General features: G+C 48.2%; 1 protein-coding gene across 3 annotated transcripts in view; it reads right to left on the minus strand.

Annotated features, from left to right (window-relative positions):
* RECQL5 (RecQ like helicase 5) overlaps positions 1-18,701 on the minus strand; it is a 912,465-nt gene that overhangs the window by 186,813 nt on the left and 706,951 nt on the right. For all 3 annotated transcript variants that reach the window (XM_078654534.1, XM_078654536.1, XM_078654535.1), the window contains one exon: positions 5,749-5,848. In XM_078654534.1, coding sequence (XP_078510660.1) covers positions 5,749-5,848 — 100 coding nt within the window. The remainder of the gene's footprint in view (positions 1-5,748; positions 5,849-18,701) is intronic.

Here is an 18,701-nt window from a genome sequence, read left to right on the forward strand (position 1 = left end):
GGGGGGGGGTCATGAGTATATGCAATGGTTTTGCCTTTGTTAAGTTAGAGCTATTGGCATTGCTCTTTGCTCCCCTGAAGCTCCACTCTGAAGCCCTCCACTCTGAAGCCCACTCTGCACTCTGAAGCTCCACCTGCACTCTGAAGCTGCACTCTGAAGCTCCACTCTGCACTCTGAAGCTCCACTCTGCACTCTGAAGCTCCACTCTGCACCTCTGAAGCTCCACTCTGAAGCTCCACTCTGAAGCTCCACTCTGAAGCTCCACTCTGAAGCTCCACTCTGAAGCTCCACTCTGCACTCTGAAGCTCCACTCTGCACTCTGAAGCTCCACTCTGCACTCTGAAGCTCCACTCTGCACTCTGAAGCTCCACTCTGCACTCTGAAGCTCCACTCTGCATCTCTGAAGCTCCACTCTGAAGCTCCACTCGCACTCTGAAGCTCCACTCTGAAGCTCCACTCTGCACTCTGAAGCTCCACTCTGAAGCTCCAGCTCTGCACTCTCTCCACTGCAGCTCCACTCTGAAGCTCCACTCTGCACTCTGAAGCTCCACTCTGAAGCTCCACTCTGCACTCTGAAGCTCCACTCTGAAGCTCCACTCTGCACTCTGAAGCTCCACTCTGAAGCTCCACTCTGAGCTGTCCACTCTGAACTCTAGCCACTCTGAAGCTCTCCACTCTGAAGCTCCCTCTGAAGCTCCACTTCCACTCTGAAGCTCCACTCTGAAGCTCCACTCTGAAGCTCCACTCTGAACCTGCACTCTGAAGCTCCACTCTGCACTCTGAAGCTCCACTCTGACCACTCTCACTCTGAAGCTCCACTCTGAATCTGCAGCTCCACTCTGAATCTGCAGCTCCACTCTGAATCTGCAGCTCCACTCTGAATCTGAGCTCCACTCTACGCAGCTCCACTCTGAAATCTGCAGCTCCACTCTGAATCTGCAGCTCCACTCTGAATCTGCAAGCTCCACTCTGAATCTGCAGCTCCACTCTGAACTCCACTCTGAAGCTCACTCTGAAGCTCCACTCTGCACTCTGAAGCTCCACTCTGCATCTGAAGCTCCACTCTGCACTCTGAAGCTCCACTCTGCACTCTGAAGCTCCACTCTGCACTCTGAAGCTCCACTCTGAAGCTCTGAGGTCCACTCTGCACTCTGAAGCTCCACTCTGAAGACTCGCTCCACTCTGCACTCCCCTCTGAAGCTCGCACTCTGAAGCTCCACTCTGAAGCTCCACTCTGAAGCTCCACTCTGAAGCTCCACTCTGAAGCTCCTCTGAAGCTCCACTCTGAAGCTCCACTCTGAAGCTCCACTCTGAAGCTCCACTCTGCACTCTGAAGCTCCACTCTGAAGCTCCACTCTGAAGCTCCACTCTGAAGCTCCACTCTGAAGCTCCACTCTGAAGCTCCACTCTGAAGCTCCACTCTGAAGCTCCACTCTGCAGCTCCACTCTGCAGCTCCACTCTGAATCTGCAGCTCCACTCTGAATCTGCAGCTCCTAAGCATCTGAGCTCTGAATCTGCAGCTCCACTCTGAATCTGCAGCTCCACTCTGCACTCTGAAGCTCCACTCTGAAGCTCCACTCTGCACTCTGAAGCTCCACTCTGAAGCTCCACTCTGCAGCTACTCTGAAGCTATGAGTTCCACTCTGCACTCTGAAGCTCCACTCTGAAGCTCCACTCTGCACTCTGAAGCTCATCTGCACTCTGAAGCTCCACTCTGCACTCTGAAGCTCCACTCTGAAGCTCCACTCTGCACTCTGAAGCTCCACTCTGAAGCTCCACTCTGGAAGTCAGAACTCTGAAGCTCCACTCTGATATTGGCTGCCCTCTGCACTGCTGCAGCTCCTTGATCTGCAAGCTCCACTCTGCACTCTGAAGCTCCCCACTCTGAACACTCTGAAGCTCCACTCTGCACTCTGAAGCTCCACTCTGCACTCTGAAGCTCCACTCTGAAGCTCCACTCTGCACTCTGAAGCTCCACTCTGAAGCTCCACTCTGCACTCTGAAGCTCCACTCTGAAGCTCCACTCTGCACTCTGAAGACTCTGCACTCTGAAGCTCCACTCTGAAGCTCCACTCTGCACTCTGAAGCTCCACTCTGAAGCTCCACTCTGCACTCTGAAGCTCCACTCTGAAGCTCCACTCTGCACTCTGAAGCTGCCACTCTGAAGCTCCACTCTGCACTCTGAAGCTCCACTCTGCACTCTGAAGCTCCACTCTGCACTCTGAAGCTCCACTCTGCACTCTGAAGCTCCACTCTGAAGCTCCACTCTGCACTCTGAAGCTCCACTCTGAAGCTCCACTCTGCACTCTGAAGCTCCACTCTGCACTCTGAAGCTCCACTCTGAAGCTCCACTCTGCACTCTGAAGCTCCACTCTGAAGCTCCACTCTGCACTCTGAAGCTCCACTCTGAAGCTCCACTCTGCACTCTGAAGCTGCACTCTGAAGCTCCACTCTGCACTCTGAAGCTCCATAGCTCCTGCACTCTGAAGCTCCAATCTGCAATTCTCTGAAGCTCCACTCTGCACTCTGAAGCTCCATATGAGCCACTCTGCACTCTGAAGCTCCACTCTGAAGCTCCACTCTGCACTCTGAAGCTCGACTCTGGAAGCACACCTGTCACTCTGCAGCTCACTCTGAAGCTCCACTCTGCACTCTGAAGCTCCACTCTGAAGCTCCACTCTGCACTCTGAAGCTCCACTCTGAAGCTCCACTCTGCACTCTGAAGCTGCACTCTGAAGCTCCACTCTGCACTCTGAAAGCTCCACTCTGCACTCTGAAGCTCCACTCTGAAGCTCCACTCTGCACTCTGAAGCTCCACTCTGAAGCTCCACTCTGAAGCGCCACTCTGAAGCGCCACTCTGAAGCTCCACTCTGAAGCTCCACTCTGCAGCTCCACTCTGAATCTGCAGCTCCACTCTGAATCTGCAGCTCCACTCTGAAGCTGCGACCCTGAAGCTCCACTCTGAAGCTCCACTCTGAAGCTCCACTCTGAAGCTCCACTCTGAAGCTCCACTCTGCACTCTGAAGCTCCACTCTGCACTCTGAAGCTCCACTCTGCACTCTGAAGCTCCACTCTGAAGCTCCACTCTGCACTCTGAAGCTCCACTCTGCACTCTGAAGCTCCACTCTGCACTCTGAAGCTCCACTCTGAAGCTCCACTCTGCACTCTGAAGCTCCACTCTGAAGCTCCACTCTGCACTCTGAAGCTCCACTCTGAAGCTCCACTCTGCACTCTGAAGCTCCACTCTGAAGCTCCACTCTGCACTCTGAAGCTCCACTCCACTCTGCACTCTGAAGCTCCACTCTGCACTCTGAAGCTCCACTCCACTCTGCACTCTGAAGCTCCACTCTGCACTCTGAAGCTCCACTCTGCACTCTGAAGCTCCACTCTGCAGCTCCACTCTGAAGCTCCACTCTGCACTCTGAAGCTCCACTCTGCACTCTGAAGCTCCACTCTGCACTCTGAAGCTCCACTCTGAAGCTCCACTCTGAAGCTCCACTCTGAAGCTCCACTCTGAAGCTCCACTCTGCACTCTGAAGCTCCACTCTGCACTCTGAAGCTCCACTCTGAAGCTCCACTCTGCACTCTGAAGCTCCACTCTGCACTCTGAAGCTCCACCTCTGCACTCTGAAGCTCCACTCTGCACTCTGAAGCTCCACTCTGCACTCTGAAGCTCCACTCTGAAGCTCCACTCTGCACTCTGAAGCTCCACTCTGAAGCTCCACTCTGAAGCTCCACTCTGAAGCTCCACTCTGAAGCTCCACTCTGAAGCTCCACCTCTGCACTCTGAAGCTCCACTCTGCACTCTGAAGCTCCACTCTGAAGCTCCACTCTGGCTGAACATAACAGTCTGCAGTTTCACACGTTACATTTGTGTTAGCTGCATTACGTCATAATTTATTGTCAAAGGCTGGTTCAAATATGTTCTTTCAATGTTTCAAGCTGCTTTCAAGCGTTCACGCTTTAGTCAGCCCACTACCGAGCAGACTGACCCGGACCCAGCCCAGTCCATCCAGGGCTTTCAGTGGCATTCATCACAGTGTCTCACCGGAAGGCGGGCATCAGAGAGAAGCGGGAGGGGGCGGGAAAGGGGGAGGAGAGAGCTGACGACGGCCGGCCGGAGCACGAAGGCGGGCACCAGGAAACAAGCGGGAGGGGAGCAAGGGAGGTGCCGGCAATGCCGGAACAGAATCGGGGGCGTTCCCGGCGTCGCGTGACGTCGGCAAAAGCCAAAGAATGTCGGGAACGCCCCCGTGTCTGGTCCGGCATTGACGGACAGGCCCCTCGTCCAATGGCAAGGCTCCATTTACGGAGCCAGCCAATGAATGAGGAGGGCCGACCCAAAGCACACTACAATTCTCATCAGGTTTTCGCCTGCGCGAAAAAGATGCGCAGAGCGCATCTTTTTGGCGAGGCAAAACCTAAAAAGGAGCCACGTGGTGTTCTGCGCAGAGCAATGCAAATCACTATTATTAGGCTTATGAAATTCAAAAATATAACCCGGTAAATCAAGCAGCATTAGATAACCTATTCAGAGAGACAAGCCTCTCCTCTGTCCTTCCTCATTTGAAGGATACTACTTCTATTCACTGCAAAGCATTTGAATCTAGAGCAGATCAATGCTGTTAAAAAGTTACTTCCCTGTAGCACTGCTTTCAACCTTAAAGTCAGTTACAGAGCAACCAGCATCCCACCTGTCCTCGCCAGTGGGAGATGGGGCTTGAAACATCCGCAGCTCAACAGAGTCATTTAGTATGGCATCGAGCGAAAGAGGGTAGAATTCCTACTGATACCACACAAGGTCTGCTTACACGTATCGTTGAGTGATGTTCATAACGATTGAACTATTTCGCCAAAACGACAGTGTAGGTCAGTCTAACAGCAGATATTAAGCTGTACACCAGCTTTAAAGGTGAACATTTATTTCTCGTCTCTGACATACAGAACGCGTCAAAGCTGCAAAGGAAAGTTCGCTGCCAAGAAAAGGAAGTTCACTGATGGCACACAAGAAGACACTCATGTAATGTGTGTAAATGTAAATGTAGGTGTACTTATATAGCGCAAACCTGTCACCCAAAGGGCATCCTGGCGCTTGCTTAGGGAACCCGTCCTGGTATTCCCCTGTGAGAAACCCCGGCAGGGTGTCCACAAGGTGAAAGCCAGGCATCCTGCCGCGAGGGGCCGTAGTGGAGATTAAGCAAGCTATTGCCCAGAGTTGCAGAGTGTGACCCCGTGATTCGAGTAGGCACCGGAGCGAGAATTGTCGAGTCCGTGGAATTTTGAGCCTGAGACCCGCCGAGGCGGGGAATCGAACCCTGGTCCACGGTCGATCTCAGCTTCCGGGTCTGCCGCCTCTAACCACTGAGCCACGCTTCTCCACAAGTGGACTCCTCATGTGACCTATGACCTACTCTGCTAGGCAGGTCAGTACACTGACCTCTGGACGTTCAGTAGCCACACAGGAATGAAGTGCCTCGTCTGAATGTCAGTGTGGTATCAGTTCCTCCAGGTATGCTAAAAAAGGTACTTGATTAATGGTATGAGGGATCTGCCTTAGTCAAGGTAAATCTCATTACAAGTCAATTCAGTTGAACCAGTAAGCCTACTGCAATGCATCCCGACACAGGCGGCAAGCCATCAACAAATATGCCAAGATGTGACAGACGATCATGGTGGAGTGGAAAATGCATAGATATCCAATCCCACACCCAGACTCAGTCACAGCTATCCGCAGATCCCTCCTCACCTTGCGCAGTTTCATCTGCTTCTGGAAAAAGCTACTCCATTCCTTCTTACGATCACCAGCCTCGTCTCCTTCACGGCCATCATCGGAATCATCATCAATTCTGAGGGAACAATAAGAATGATTAGCAAACCAAGAGCAGCCAATCCCCAGAGGGGCAATTAGGGACAGTAAAATCTATAGGGACAGCCATGGCAAAGCCCAAAAAACAGTAAAGGGGAAAGTCAAGAGAAGTGGAAGCCAAGGGGACAGTGAAGAAGGGGAAGCAGCGGAAGATGGGAGCAGAGGGACAAAAGGGGACGGTGGCAGGAGAAGCTAAGAGAAAAGGGAGCAACTGGTACAGTGGAGGGAGAAGTCAGAATACCGTGAACGAAAGCAGTCAGGTACTCTGTAAGAGGAAATCCACATAATCTCTTGTGTTGTATTATATTGGGCAGAGATGAAAGGAAGAGGGATGCATTTTCTCAGGGATCCAAGAAGGCATCTTGTCTGTGCACACAACAGGAATGTAACCTGCAACGCTACTTTCTGTTTTATCCTCCAGGGCGTGGGACCAAGGATGTCAACCAAGCAAGCAAAGGGGCGGAGGACGACATCGACAAGCAGAACTTGAAAGACTGGCAATCGGACTAACCCCAATAAGACTGGAAGCTGGTAGCGAACTCCCGCCCCCCCTCCCCCCGGGCGTTTTCTTCTTTTCTCTTCTCACCCCCCCTTTTTTCTTTTCTTTTCCTTTTTCCCTCCACCCATGTATATTCTATGCTCCATGTAAATATATATTTTTTATACAATAAAAAAATTACAGAAATAAAAAAATAAAAAAAAAACATGAGAAATGCAGCATATTGCTATATAACTATATGTTATGTTTTGTATCAGAACTGTACATGAATGATGTACAGACATGTATGTTAAATATGTTAAGTTTGGCATCACTCAGTTTGCAATGCTAAAAATTGCAAGAGGCGCTTAGCAAGGCAGGGAGAGGTGAGCAGTGAAGACAACGAGAGGCATGAAGGTGGGATGACAGCAAGAGAATGACGGAGGGAGAAAGAAGTGCAGAGAGTGTGATAGGAAAAGAATGAAAGAAGGGGTTGAGAGTGCTATAGAAACAAGCATTTGCAATGCAATAGGTCTCACCTTTAGGAACTTATACAAATTTAGTAATACAGCAGATTGTGCGGCCCAGGAACTTTTAGGGTGCCAAGTCTCTGATGAGCAAGCGGTGTCCTGTGATTTTGGGCAATCGCTTAAAATACAAGCAGCGATCTCGGAGGCGTGGTGGGGGCTGGGGCGGGGCGGTGAAGGGGAGGGAGGGACGGCGGAGGGAGAAACGGCACAGGGCAAGCAGGCTGCCACGAGCAGAAAACAAGACGCTTTGGTGACAATGAAAGCAGTGCGGGGGAGGGAATACACGGCACGTAATATGACTGGAACAGCATTTGGGCTTATACATGACTCCATCTGACCAAATTTAAAAAACAGCAATGAAACGGCATCAAACATGCCATGAAGGACGTGCAATCAGAGCTGCCGATTCAGGATTTCGTGTCTCGACCCAACATCCTGTGATAAATCACTTAAAATACAAGCAGCAATTTTGGAAGGGTAGTGGGGGCGGGATGATGGGAGAGACGGCACAGGGCGAACAGGCTGCCAAGAGCAGGAAACAAGAAGCAATGGTTAAAATGCAAGTGGACATGCTGTTAACAGGCACATGGTTTCTAAAGTAAAACAATAATTAAACTGCGATGCAAATGCTGCCCGAAACATGAAGCACAGCAGCCGTGTTGTGGGTGCTGTGCTGATACACTGGTCCCAGGATGCTTGTTTTTGGTCCAGGGAAGACATGGCTCTACAGTTAGGGCTGGACTGGTCCGAGGAGGAACAGGGGCAAGATTGATTTGCGTATGGCTGGGTCCAAACTGGGCTGGCAAAGTGAGCTAAAGATCAATGATGGATTCAACCCAGATCTATGACTGGGGGTGAGTTTCTAAACATTTTCAGCGCTCCATCCATCATATGTCAACACCTTGTGTTTGCTTTGTTCGCCCTAAGTTGGCAGGGTATGTCCAGACGTGGGTCCCTTGCTCACTTTGCCACTGGAATAAAGCTAGCCTTGCTGATGAGGGGTGTTGCCCAGAAACTGGTCCCAGGATGCTTGTTTCAGATCCAGGGAAGTTAAGGCTCAGCAGTTTGAGCTGGACCGCTCCCATGAGGAAAAGTCAAGACTGATTTGCATGTGCCTGGGTCTGAACTAGGGTGGTGAAGTGAGCTAAACAACTATGATGGATTCAACTCAGATCTGTGACTGGGGGTGAGTGTTTGAAAAGTTTCAGTGCTCCGTCCATCATTTCCTTGTGTTGCTTTGATACACTAGCTGAGGAAAAAAAGAAATAAAAAAATAGTGCTCACAACGGAACCTATATGAAAAAAGCATAGTACCATGTGTAACTGGGGCAGTCTCCTGGGAGGGTTTGAAACACAAAAAGGAGGGACTAATTAAGCATGCTGACCAACAAAAAATATGCATTTATGAAGGGTACGAACAGGAACAAATGGAAAAGATGGGAGGTGCTTCATGCCACAGTCTAGATTACAGTATTCCTTGCAGAGCAGCGCATGCACTGCCCAGGCTCGACCTAAAAATAGGGAGGGCTGGTTAGTGAGGGGCGGGTGAATAGAAGGTGAGAGTGGTAAAACCGAGCAAGAGAATGAGAGACGGAGAAAGAAGAGATAAGAGTCAGGAGAGTAGATTGTGAAGAGTGGGGAAGAGTCTGAAAAATAGAGCTAAAGCGCAACCAATTTTAGCTGCAAGCAGGCATTTGATTCTTTTGTATACATTCTGCTTGCTGAATTATTTTCCTACAACTAGGAGATATTTGACATCATACTATCAAAATGTCTCTGGTTACACACCAAACATGAATATTCTCAGACATGGAGCACTAAAAGGATGGTTCTTGGGCAAGCGACCACATTCCGAGGAGCAATACCTACAGCCCAGAACCAAAAATATATAGCCATCAAAAATATCAGAACAAATACTAGGTAAAATAGCTCCTTGGCTCAACACCTGCAGTTAAAATCTGTAACCAACCTGGAGGTCACAATTTCGAATACTGGCATGGTGACCCCCACCATTTACCCCCTTCTAAGGTCGACAAATTTAACTTAATTCAATTGGGCTTTAATAATTTATTTATTTAGAATTTTGTAGAGCGCACAGCTACCTCCGACGGAGGTGTCCCGGCGCTGAAGACATAATCTCAGGAGGGTCGAGAAGGAGTGAAGTGAAATCATTAGATCTGTGAGAATAGCCAGGTCTTTAGTAATAATGTGTGCTCAGCACTACAAATCCACAGGTACGATTAGGGCTCCCAGTATTTCAGTTTTTACAGATAAATACAGACAGAAAACTATTCTTTTCCTGTCTGTATTTATTTTTAAATACAGAAAAATATGGAAAATATGTCTTCTTTGGATTTTTTTTCTACTGTTAATCATGAGGGCCAGGTGAGTAGGTGTACAGACTGATAGGTAGGGGAGATGAAAAAAAACCAATACATTTTCTAATTAAGCCTAATTAAGAGCAGATATACAGTTATTTATGCTATTCTGCAATGCAAGTGTTTTCAGATAACACTATTGCACTGTATACTGCTGAAGCCTTTTGGACAGTCAAATGTGAATGTACATTTATCAGTCAAATAAATGTGGAAAAATACCCATGGCAGCTTCATTTATACAGAAAACACAAAACAGAAATGGATAAATATAGACAAAATTAGCAAAAAATAAATATGGATAAATACAGACGGAAATGTAGAAAAAATAAATACCATAAAACCGGGAGCCCTAATTATGATCTATAAATAGCATCGTACTATTAATGTCATAACACACAATTTTACTGAAACACTGGCCACGAAGATGTAAACTAGCATTATCAGGGAATTCATCATCAGTCTACAGATCAACTGGTAAATCAGCCACTGCAGAACATTCAAGATAAAAAGTATCAAAAAAAGCACTAGTACAGACGACGAAAGGATACAAACTGACAAACGGCAGCTGTCAAAACGAGCAAACCCTCTACAATGTGGAAAGAGAATGACATCTGAAAGACCCCCAAACCAATGGAATACAGACAGCACCATTGAGGAGATGCAACAAGTCTCTGGGGACATCACAAACATTTAGAAAAGGGTGTAAGCTCTTCACCAGCTTTGAAGAATCAACCTAAGAAAAACATACAAGAAACAATAAAACTGGACGGCTATGGGCTGCTAGGTTCTTAATATCTAATGTAAATGTAAAACTCTAAGCTTTGAGACAAACACAAAGGCTAAACAAAAGAAGTGACTCTGAAATTGCCATTTGAAGTCAATAAAAAGAAAGCCTAAAAAGATTAGGATACAGGAAAACTGCAGTCACTCTGGCTCAGATCTTGTCAAGGAAAAACACCGAAAACTGGATGGGGTCGGTGAGCTAGCAGAATATGTATTTCCATTTACCCCCCTGAAATTCTACATGCATTACCAGTGGTTCAGGGTAGGCTGGGAACACTTAAATGACAGTGTTCTAATTCAGTCTTACCTCGGGCCCCTCTGGTATTCACAAAAGTGATGGTGGTGATTGCTGCCTATCTTCAGTGGTTTGGTGTATGCATACATCTATACCTCGATTATTGGCTGCTAAAGACATGGCTCACTGCAGTCAGTTGTAGACCAGCTCTGCACTGCTGACATTGTTGGGTTTCACCACCAACAAGCCTAAGTTCCACCTGAATGCCCAAGTAGATTATTCCATTCATTGGGGCAATCCATGAAACATGGAATTCAAACACTTTCCTCAATTGCAGCAGTTCTAGGACCTTCTGGGTATAATCACAATGTTTTGGGTCAGTCCATGGTTTTGGTGAGAATAGCTCTGAGACTTCTTGGACTCCTGAGCTTATGTATCCTCCTCATCTCGAAATCCAGGTGGCACATTCAGGCCCTGCAGTGGACCCCCTGATCCCTGTGGAGTTCTTTAAGATCTTAAAGGACATAGTGCAGGATCTGGAGTGGTGCTTAGTGAATGCCAACTTGACCTGCGGCAGGCCACTCTCTCTTCCCCACCTAGATTTCACAGTGGTGATAGACGGGTCACTGTTAGATTGGTGGCCATCCGGGAGAGGAGGAGATCAGAGGACTCTTCTTTCCAGCAGACAGATCCACCTGGCCCTAAAAGCCCTCCTGCCAGCCATGAAGGGAAGGCTAGTGTAGGGCATCACTGACACACTGTTGTGTAGTTCCTAAAAATTCATTGGATCTGAAAGTTTAGACAACATAAACTAAGGGATTGGTGTCCAGCCTGATTCCAGACACCCCCAAAGGATATGTTAGCCTTTAGACCAGCTGGCTTACAGTGCCACCATAAGCCCCCTAACCTTACCAAGGAGCGAATAGTTTCTGGCAACTAACGAACATGACAACCCTTGATCCTTCAGGGATGGTGGAAACCGTACAGCACTCTTCGCTCAGTCAATCCTCCTCACTTAGTCTCAGCGAGATACACAGAATAAACTATGGGGACGTTTTCAATAAACATTTATTGAACCAGCGTCATTCTAGTATAAAACATGTTTGCTGCGACAATCAGATGGAAACAGATTTATAAGATTACAAGCACCAACAAAGTGAACAAAAGGTAGAATTCCAACACGGTGCTAAAACAGTGACTTTATGCAGGCATATAGACATGACTAATCAAGCGTACTACTACTATGCGGTCCCTATCTAAGTGTACCTAGCATGTATGTGGGTATAAAGCCAAGAATCCCCTAAGAAAAAGCCAAGAATCCCCCAAGAAAGAGCCAATCCCATTAACTAATGGGAAAGAATGAAGGATCCCATCTTGGTCTCTAGTTTGACACCCTGCAAGGGATGTCAGACCACTGTGTGCTGGAGCTTCAGCGGCAGGGACCTCCGCTTCTCCTGTCAGCATGGAAGCGTCTCCTCTGTCTATCTAGGGTAGGTATGGTTCTTTTCTACCATAAAGATAGCCTTGGGGTTCCTTACACAATTGATGTGTTGTGAGTACAATTAGGTAAATGAGCCTAAATCAATACCCGAGATAATGCAAAGTAGTTCTTTCGCCCTAGGATGAAGATGACCATGGCTTTTATACAGAGATGTTAACCCTGTTACGTACGTCATGTGCAGGGGACTTTTCTAAGAATCCTCGTGCATAATAAATGAGGCTAGTTTCAAGGAAACCGATCAACAGTTATTCAGAACATAACTGGGTAAAAGGTCAGTGCTAGATCTGTTATGCAGAGCAAGGTAGGACACATGTAGGTGAAAGGTAATTTAGATATTTAGGCCTATATTTATTTATTATTTATTTATAAAGTTTTATATAGCATGAACAAGATACCCAGGGATATCAGAGAGCTTTACAATAGGATGGGAGGAAGGACATGGATGCAAAATCAACATCAAGTAGGAGTAGAAAACAGGAATGATCGCATATTCAGGGACAGTTGCATAAAAAAATAACCATAACAAATGATAGTCCAATGGAAGTAAGAACAATGTCTTCGAGCAGGTGTGCCTAGCCCACTTAGGGTAAGAATGTATTCATAAAGAATTTGATGTTAATGCAGAACCCTTGGATTTGTTTTTGTGGTTTAGAGGCATTCATGTTGTTAGTGCAGTGCCTACAACCTGAAAGCATAAACGTTGTTCGTAAACAGTGAGCATTGAAAAAAGGACACATTTTGCAAAGTTTGATAACTTAACAAAGGTAGTTACTTAGGGCCAGATGTATCAAAGGGTTTTACCCATTGGGGTACATAACAAAACAACCACAATTTGGTACTGCAACAAGCTGGGTGGAGTGGGGTCCTCGATGAAGATACCGTTTGAAATGTATCACATGATGCCTGCTCAGCTTAATCGCCTTGGAAGTCTGGGACCCCGCCGGGTGATTAGTATATAGGATGATGATCTGCTGATCCAGCCATCTCCAGAGGCGCAGGGTCTCCTGGCATAACATTCAGGACCCAACTCAATCCTGCAGGTTGTAGTACCAAATTGTAGTTGTGTTGTCACTGAAGCCCTGCATCAGCCTTCCATTGATAGGTGGCCGGAAGGCTTTTAGGGCCAGTCGGATCTGTCCGCTGGAGACCAGATTCCTCTGATCTCTATCTATCCCAGATAGCCTCCAACCAAAAGCAACTAGTCTATCACTACTGTGAACTCTGGAGGAGGCAGGGAGAGTGGCCTGCCACAGGTCAGGTTGGCATCCACCAGATCCTGCATCATGCACTTTTAAGATTGTAAAGAACTCTGAGAGACAGCCCTGCTACTGAACCTATGGGGCTCTGGAGGTCCATGGCAGGCCACCCAGTTTTTTGTGTCTTTCCCTCACAGGATCTGAGCCAGAGTGAGCATTCGGAATTTTTCTTCCTCAGAAAGGAATTCCGTAGGTGGAGGTCAAAATATGCTTGAGACCGCGGTCTTCGGAATGAGGAAATAACACAAGTAGCACCCTTTCTCCTTCTCCGAGTAAGGTACCCACCTGAGGGCACCCTTGGACAACTAAAGGTTGACCACCTGCATCAGGACTGAAGAGTGCTTCTCTGAAAAGTTATTCTGGCATGGTAGGAGGGAGAAGAAGTTCAAGGCACAGCTGCTATGAAAAATTTGCAAGATCCACCTGTCCGACATGAGCACCAGCCGGGTTACAAATTCAGTATTCTGTATTGCACTACCCGTGCATGAGTGTCAGAAAGCACACTAAAGTGGCTTGGTGGCAGCTGCTGCTGCACCAGCAGGAAAGAAAAATTAAAGGATCGCTAGTGGTGTCATGTTCACAGCCTCGAAAAGACTGGATCAGTTGATGCAGTACAGGTTGGGGCGGCTGATGTCTTTAAGTTAGACCCCTGGAATAGCTTTGAATTTCCTGTATTGGAGGAGAAATTCTTTAACTCGTGTCAATAGCCCCAAAGATCGGGCTGTGGTGTGACTGTCCTCAAATAGTTTTTGGGGTGAATTATCCTTACTCGTTCTTTACTCCGAAATTGCCTGACAACCTCGAAGGAAATGTCTGTTAGCGACACCTGTACGTCTCCAGAAAACCTGGTTGATTTCATCAAGGCGTGCCTTCTGATGGCAACGTTAACTCCCAATGCAGCTTGTAGTGTCAAGGCAAGATCGGAGAACACATTGCCAGCATCCCAACCATCATATATCATTTGGGGAAACGAGGCTCTGAGGTCCTCTGGGAGACTGGCAAGATATAGCTGGTCATATCAGACGATGTATGGGTGTATCTACTCAAAAGCCAAACTGCATTTTTGTTTCTAAGGGCTAGCCTAGCAGAAGAAAACAATCTCTTTCCAAAAGCATCAAGTCTCTTCGACTCCCTCTCCGGAAGATTGGTCAGAAAGGAATTCGAATTTACCTTACTTGTTGAAGCCTGAACAATCATGTTCTTCGGAGTAGAAGGCTTTGTCAGGAAGAACAAGTTACTTACCTTTAGTAACGCCTTATCTAGCAGAGACTATCTAGCAGCAGATTCCTTCCCAAAGAATTATTCACGGGTGTCAGACTGGATTTGGAAATTTTTCAAGCAGTACCTCTGTGAACCAGTATGTGGCATCATTCAGCTCCACATGGCGTCCTCTGCATCGTCCATGCCATAAATTACATGCCCGGTACCTGTATAGGTGCCACCTCGGCACACTGAAGTCAGTTACTTTCGGGACTTTCCGCGCAAGGAGTGTCGAGCCACAATGAGCACTGACCACATGTTGTTGCCTGGCAAATGTCCAAGATCGGGACGCTGCACACTAACGCAGTGGTTACAGCCTTGATTCTGGTGGAGTGAGACGCAAGCCCTCAGGGGACTACTTCACAAAGACATAGCGGATCTTAATGTACAGGACTATCCATTGCAAATAGTTCACTTGAGTACCGCCTTCCCTTTTTTTGCTCTCACATTGACGATGAAGAAGTTGATGATGCACCCGGAATTCTCTTCTGCGGTCAAGGTAGAACAACAGCGGTCTTTATGTAGCTAGACAGAGAAGTTTCTCCTCCCCTTTGGAAGGATTAGGTGGAGCAAAGAAAGTAGACAGGGTGATGTTCTGGCCTATATGGATTGGAGACCGCCTTTGGAAGAAAGGAAGCATGTGTCCGGATGACCCGCTTGTCTGTATAGAAAGTGATTTAGGGATGGTGTGCTGAGAGTGCCTGTAACTTGCTGTTATGGTCACCAAGAAGGCAGTTTTTAAGGTCGAGAGTCTGAGAGGGCAACTGTAGGAAGGTTCAATGGGTGTACACAGAAAAAAGTGAGAACCAAACTGAGGTCCCAATGAGGCATTATGAATGTGTAAGGGGAAACATATGCTGCAGGCCTTTAAGGAACCTAGTATGGGTGACTTAAAGAAAGAGGGTTGGTCTAGCAACTGCAAAAATGCCAAGATGGCAGAAGGGTAACCCTTAAAAGTGCCCAGAACAGAGCCCTGCTGGGCCAAAGGTAATGCAGAAAGGGGGTCAATGTTGTAGGAGGCATACCGTGACACAAATGTGTCTCAACAGCAGGTGTATACCGACTTGGTGGAGGGATGCCTGGCTGCCAGAATAATGTTACAGACTTCGTGAGGAAAGTCAAAAGCTATCAACTGTTGCCACTCAATCTCATCGCATGAAGGTGGATAGTGTGCAGGTTTGGGTGGAGAACACTTCCCCGTTGCTAAAACAGGAGATCCTGTCAAAGAGGCAGTCTGACTGGAGGACCGATTATCATGCTCAACAGCTTGGGATACCAGACTCTCAGTATCTAATCGGGAGCCACTAGAATGACTTGGGTCATGTTGTTCCTGATCTTGTTGAGAACTCTGGAAAGGAATGGTATTGGCAGAAAGGCATACAAGAGCCTGGAGCTACACTCAAGACGAAAAGAGTTTCCAAGCAAGTTGCCTTGGAAACTCCAGTGTGCAAAACTGCTGACGTGCGTTCTTGGCGGTGGCAAGCAGATCTAATAAAGGCTTAACCCTCTGCTGAAAGAGTCTTTGCACCACCTCCGGATGGAGACGCCATTCATGATCTGCTAGGCATCTGCGGCTGAGATCGTCTTCTATAGCATTCAGAGGGCTGCAAGGTATTCAATCACAGGGGAAATGCCCTGACGTTCTAGCCATGTCCAGAGACGGAGAGCCTCTTGACAAAGGATCCATGACATCATCCCATCCTGTTTGTTGAATACCACATGGTATTGTCTGTGAGCACCTGCACCAGTCTCATAATGATCGAAGGAAGAAAGGCTTTCAGTGCCAAGCGAATTGCCCGGAGCTCCAACAGGTTGATGTGCTGCTTTTCACCAGAGGCCCTCGATCTCCACCTCTTCCAGGTGGCCACACAGCCCAGGAGTGATGCATCAGTCACGACAGTCACCTCCAGCTGGGGAAGGGAGAGGGGTCTGCTATGGGCCCAACTGCGGTTCGTTATCCACCACTGCAGATTTTTTTTAGCTCTCTCCGAGATCTGGACCATGTCGGAGAGAATTTCCTGATGCTGAGCCCACTGGGACATCTGGTGCCACTGCGGAGCCCGCATTTGCCATCGGAGCCTGCATATGCCATCGGACATGAGTAACAACCAGGATGCAGGAGACCATGAGGCCCAACAGCCTCAGTGCTAGTCTCACTGAAATCCAGGTTAGAGGTTGAAACATCAGAATCCTAGCCTAAATACCCTGGACTCACTGCTCGGGAGGATAGGCCCGAAACTGCACTGTCCAGATTGGCTCAGATTTAAAGGCGAGTCTAAGAGGGAGTCAGGTGTGACTTCGGTACGTTGAAAGTGAACCCCAGCAAATGCAGGAGGTTCACCGTTGCCTGAAGGTGGGAGACTACTTCCTGGGGCAAACTCATCTGAAACAATCGTCAAGGTAGGGGAAGACTAGAATGCCTGTCCTCCACAGATGAGCTGTAACCAGCGCCATAATTTTTATGGAAACACGTGGGGCGCGGGTAAGGCAAAAGGGGAGCATGGCAACCTGACAGTGCTTGTGCCCCACTGTGAACCACTAATAATGTTTGTGGGCAGGCAGAACGGGGGATGTGGAGATGTAAGCGTCCTACAAGTTGAATGCTCCCATCCAGTCTCCCGTGTCGAGAGCAGACAGGACTTAGGTGAGCATGCTTGTGCTGAATTTCTCTTTCCCCAAGAACAGGTTGAGAAGGCACACATCAAGGATAGGATGAAGTCCTCTGTTCTTTTTTGGCACCGGAAAGTAGCGGGAATAACAAACATGACCTACTTCTAATGCAAGCGCCTTCTCTATGGCTCCCTTAGCCAAGAGAGCCTGCACTTCTTGACAGAGCAAGGAGAGATGCTCCACCATTAGCTGATCGTATGTTGGTGGCATGTGTGGTGGGGTATTCAGAAAAGGAAGGATGTAGCCCCTTTGGACGATCTGGAGGACCCATAATTCTAAGCTCACTGACCGCCAGTGGGACAGATGATGTTGAATCCTGACTCCCACTGGAAGTCCATGGTGGTAGGAGAGCGAACTAAAGAGGCTTGGAGGCAGCGACGGCCGGGGGAGGGGGTGGACTGACTCAACCGCTGGCCAAGTGTCCTACGTTGTCTGTGGAACCTGTTCCCTTGGCCACAAAAGGGCTGGGAAGCCTTGAGCTGTGGTGGTTGGAAGGGTAAGGTCATGGTTGGAGACCCCATCCATGGTCAAAAAAGGGGCGGAAGGGGGTTAGGAATGGCGAAGGGCAATAAACAAGCCCATGGACCTGGTTGTATATCTGCTGCACTTAAAGCGCTCCAGCGCTGAATCCGCAATTCATTCCAAAGAGGAGAGAGCCTTCAAAGGGCATGTCCACGAGTGAATACTGGACATCCCTGAAAAATCAGTTATTCTCATCCAGGTGTTCCAACACAAGGCTACTGATGAGGAAATTGCTCTGCCCAGTGCGTCAGTTATGTCAAGCCCATGCCTTATGATGAACTTTGCTACATATCGGCCCTACACAATAGCCTGGGTGAGTATGGTTGGGGCCTCCTCAGAGACCATAGGCAGCACTTGCGCAACCGAGTCACATAGCCATGTGGTGTTCACCGACCGCAACGGTAGTTTGGGGAGGAGAACATTCACTTGCCAACTGTGTCCAGCCGTTCAGATTCCCTATCCAGAGGAGTGGTATGGAAAGTGCCAGGGTTAATCATGGGCGTAGAGGCTTGGACATCCAAGCTATCTGGGGTGGGGTGCTAAGTGAGGAAACTGGGATCCACACAAGGGGTGATGGTGGCGGACAATCGTCCTAGGCACATGAGCCCCTGTGTAGAACTTGAACCAATCCCCAAGTAGGACATTTGTAAGGGCTTCATTGAATGGGAGAAGGGGTTCAGAATGGGAGACTTCCAGCTGAAGCACCTCTGTCAAGACATTCATTACCAACAGCAGCATACTTTCCCTTCTGAGGCGGAAGCCGGGAGGTCTCTTTTCTATACTTTGCGCTTTTAGCGTTTTACTGATTTTAACTTGTTTGTACTTTGCACGCTTGATCTACAAAGCGTGTAGAGACTTCCTGTGTGATATCCTTCGCTCTTTGTACCTCTCCCCCTCCCTCTGCACCAAGGACAGCTCTCGGCCGAGCATAGACGCCGAGGGCTGAGTCTTCCAACTTTGGCGGCCATATTGGGTGGGGGCTGGTGAGTGACGCGCTCTAGCAGCGCATATAAAGGGCCCTGAGAGTCTGTGCTCGCGATTACCAACAGCAGCATACTTTCCCTTCTGAGGCGGAAGCCGGGAGGTCTCTTTTCTATACTTTGCGCTTTTAGCGTTTTACTGATTTTAACTTGTTTGTACTTTGCACGCTTGATCTACAAAGCGTGTAGAGACTTCCTGTGTGATATCCTTCGCTCTTTGTACCTCTCCCCCTCCCTCTG

The sequence above is a fragment of the Lissotriton helveticus genome, chromosome 7 (genome assembly GCF_964261635.1).
Source record: "Lissotriton helveticus chromosome 7, aLisHel1.1, whole genome shotgun sequence".
NCBI lineage: Eukaryota > Metazoa > Chordata > Amphibia > Caudata > Salamandridae > Lissotriton > Lissotriton helveticus.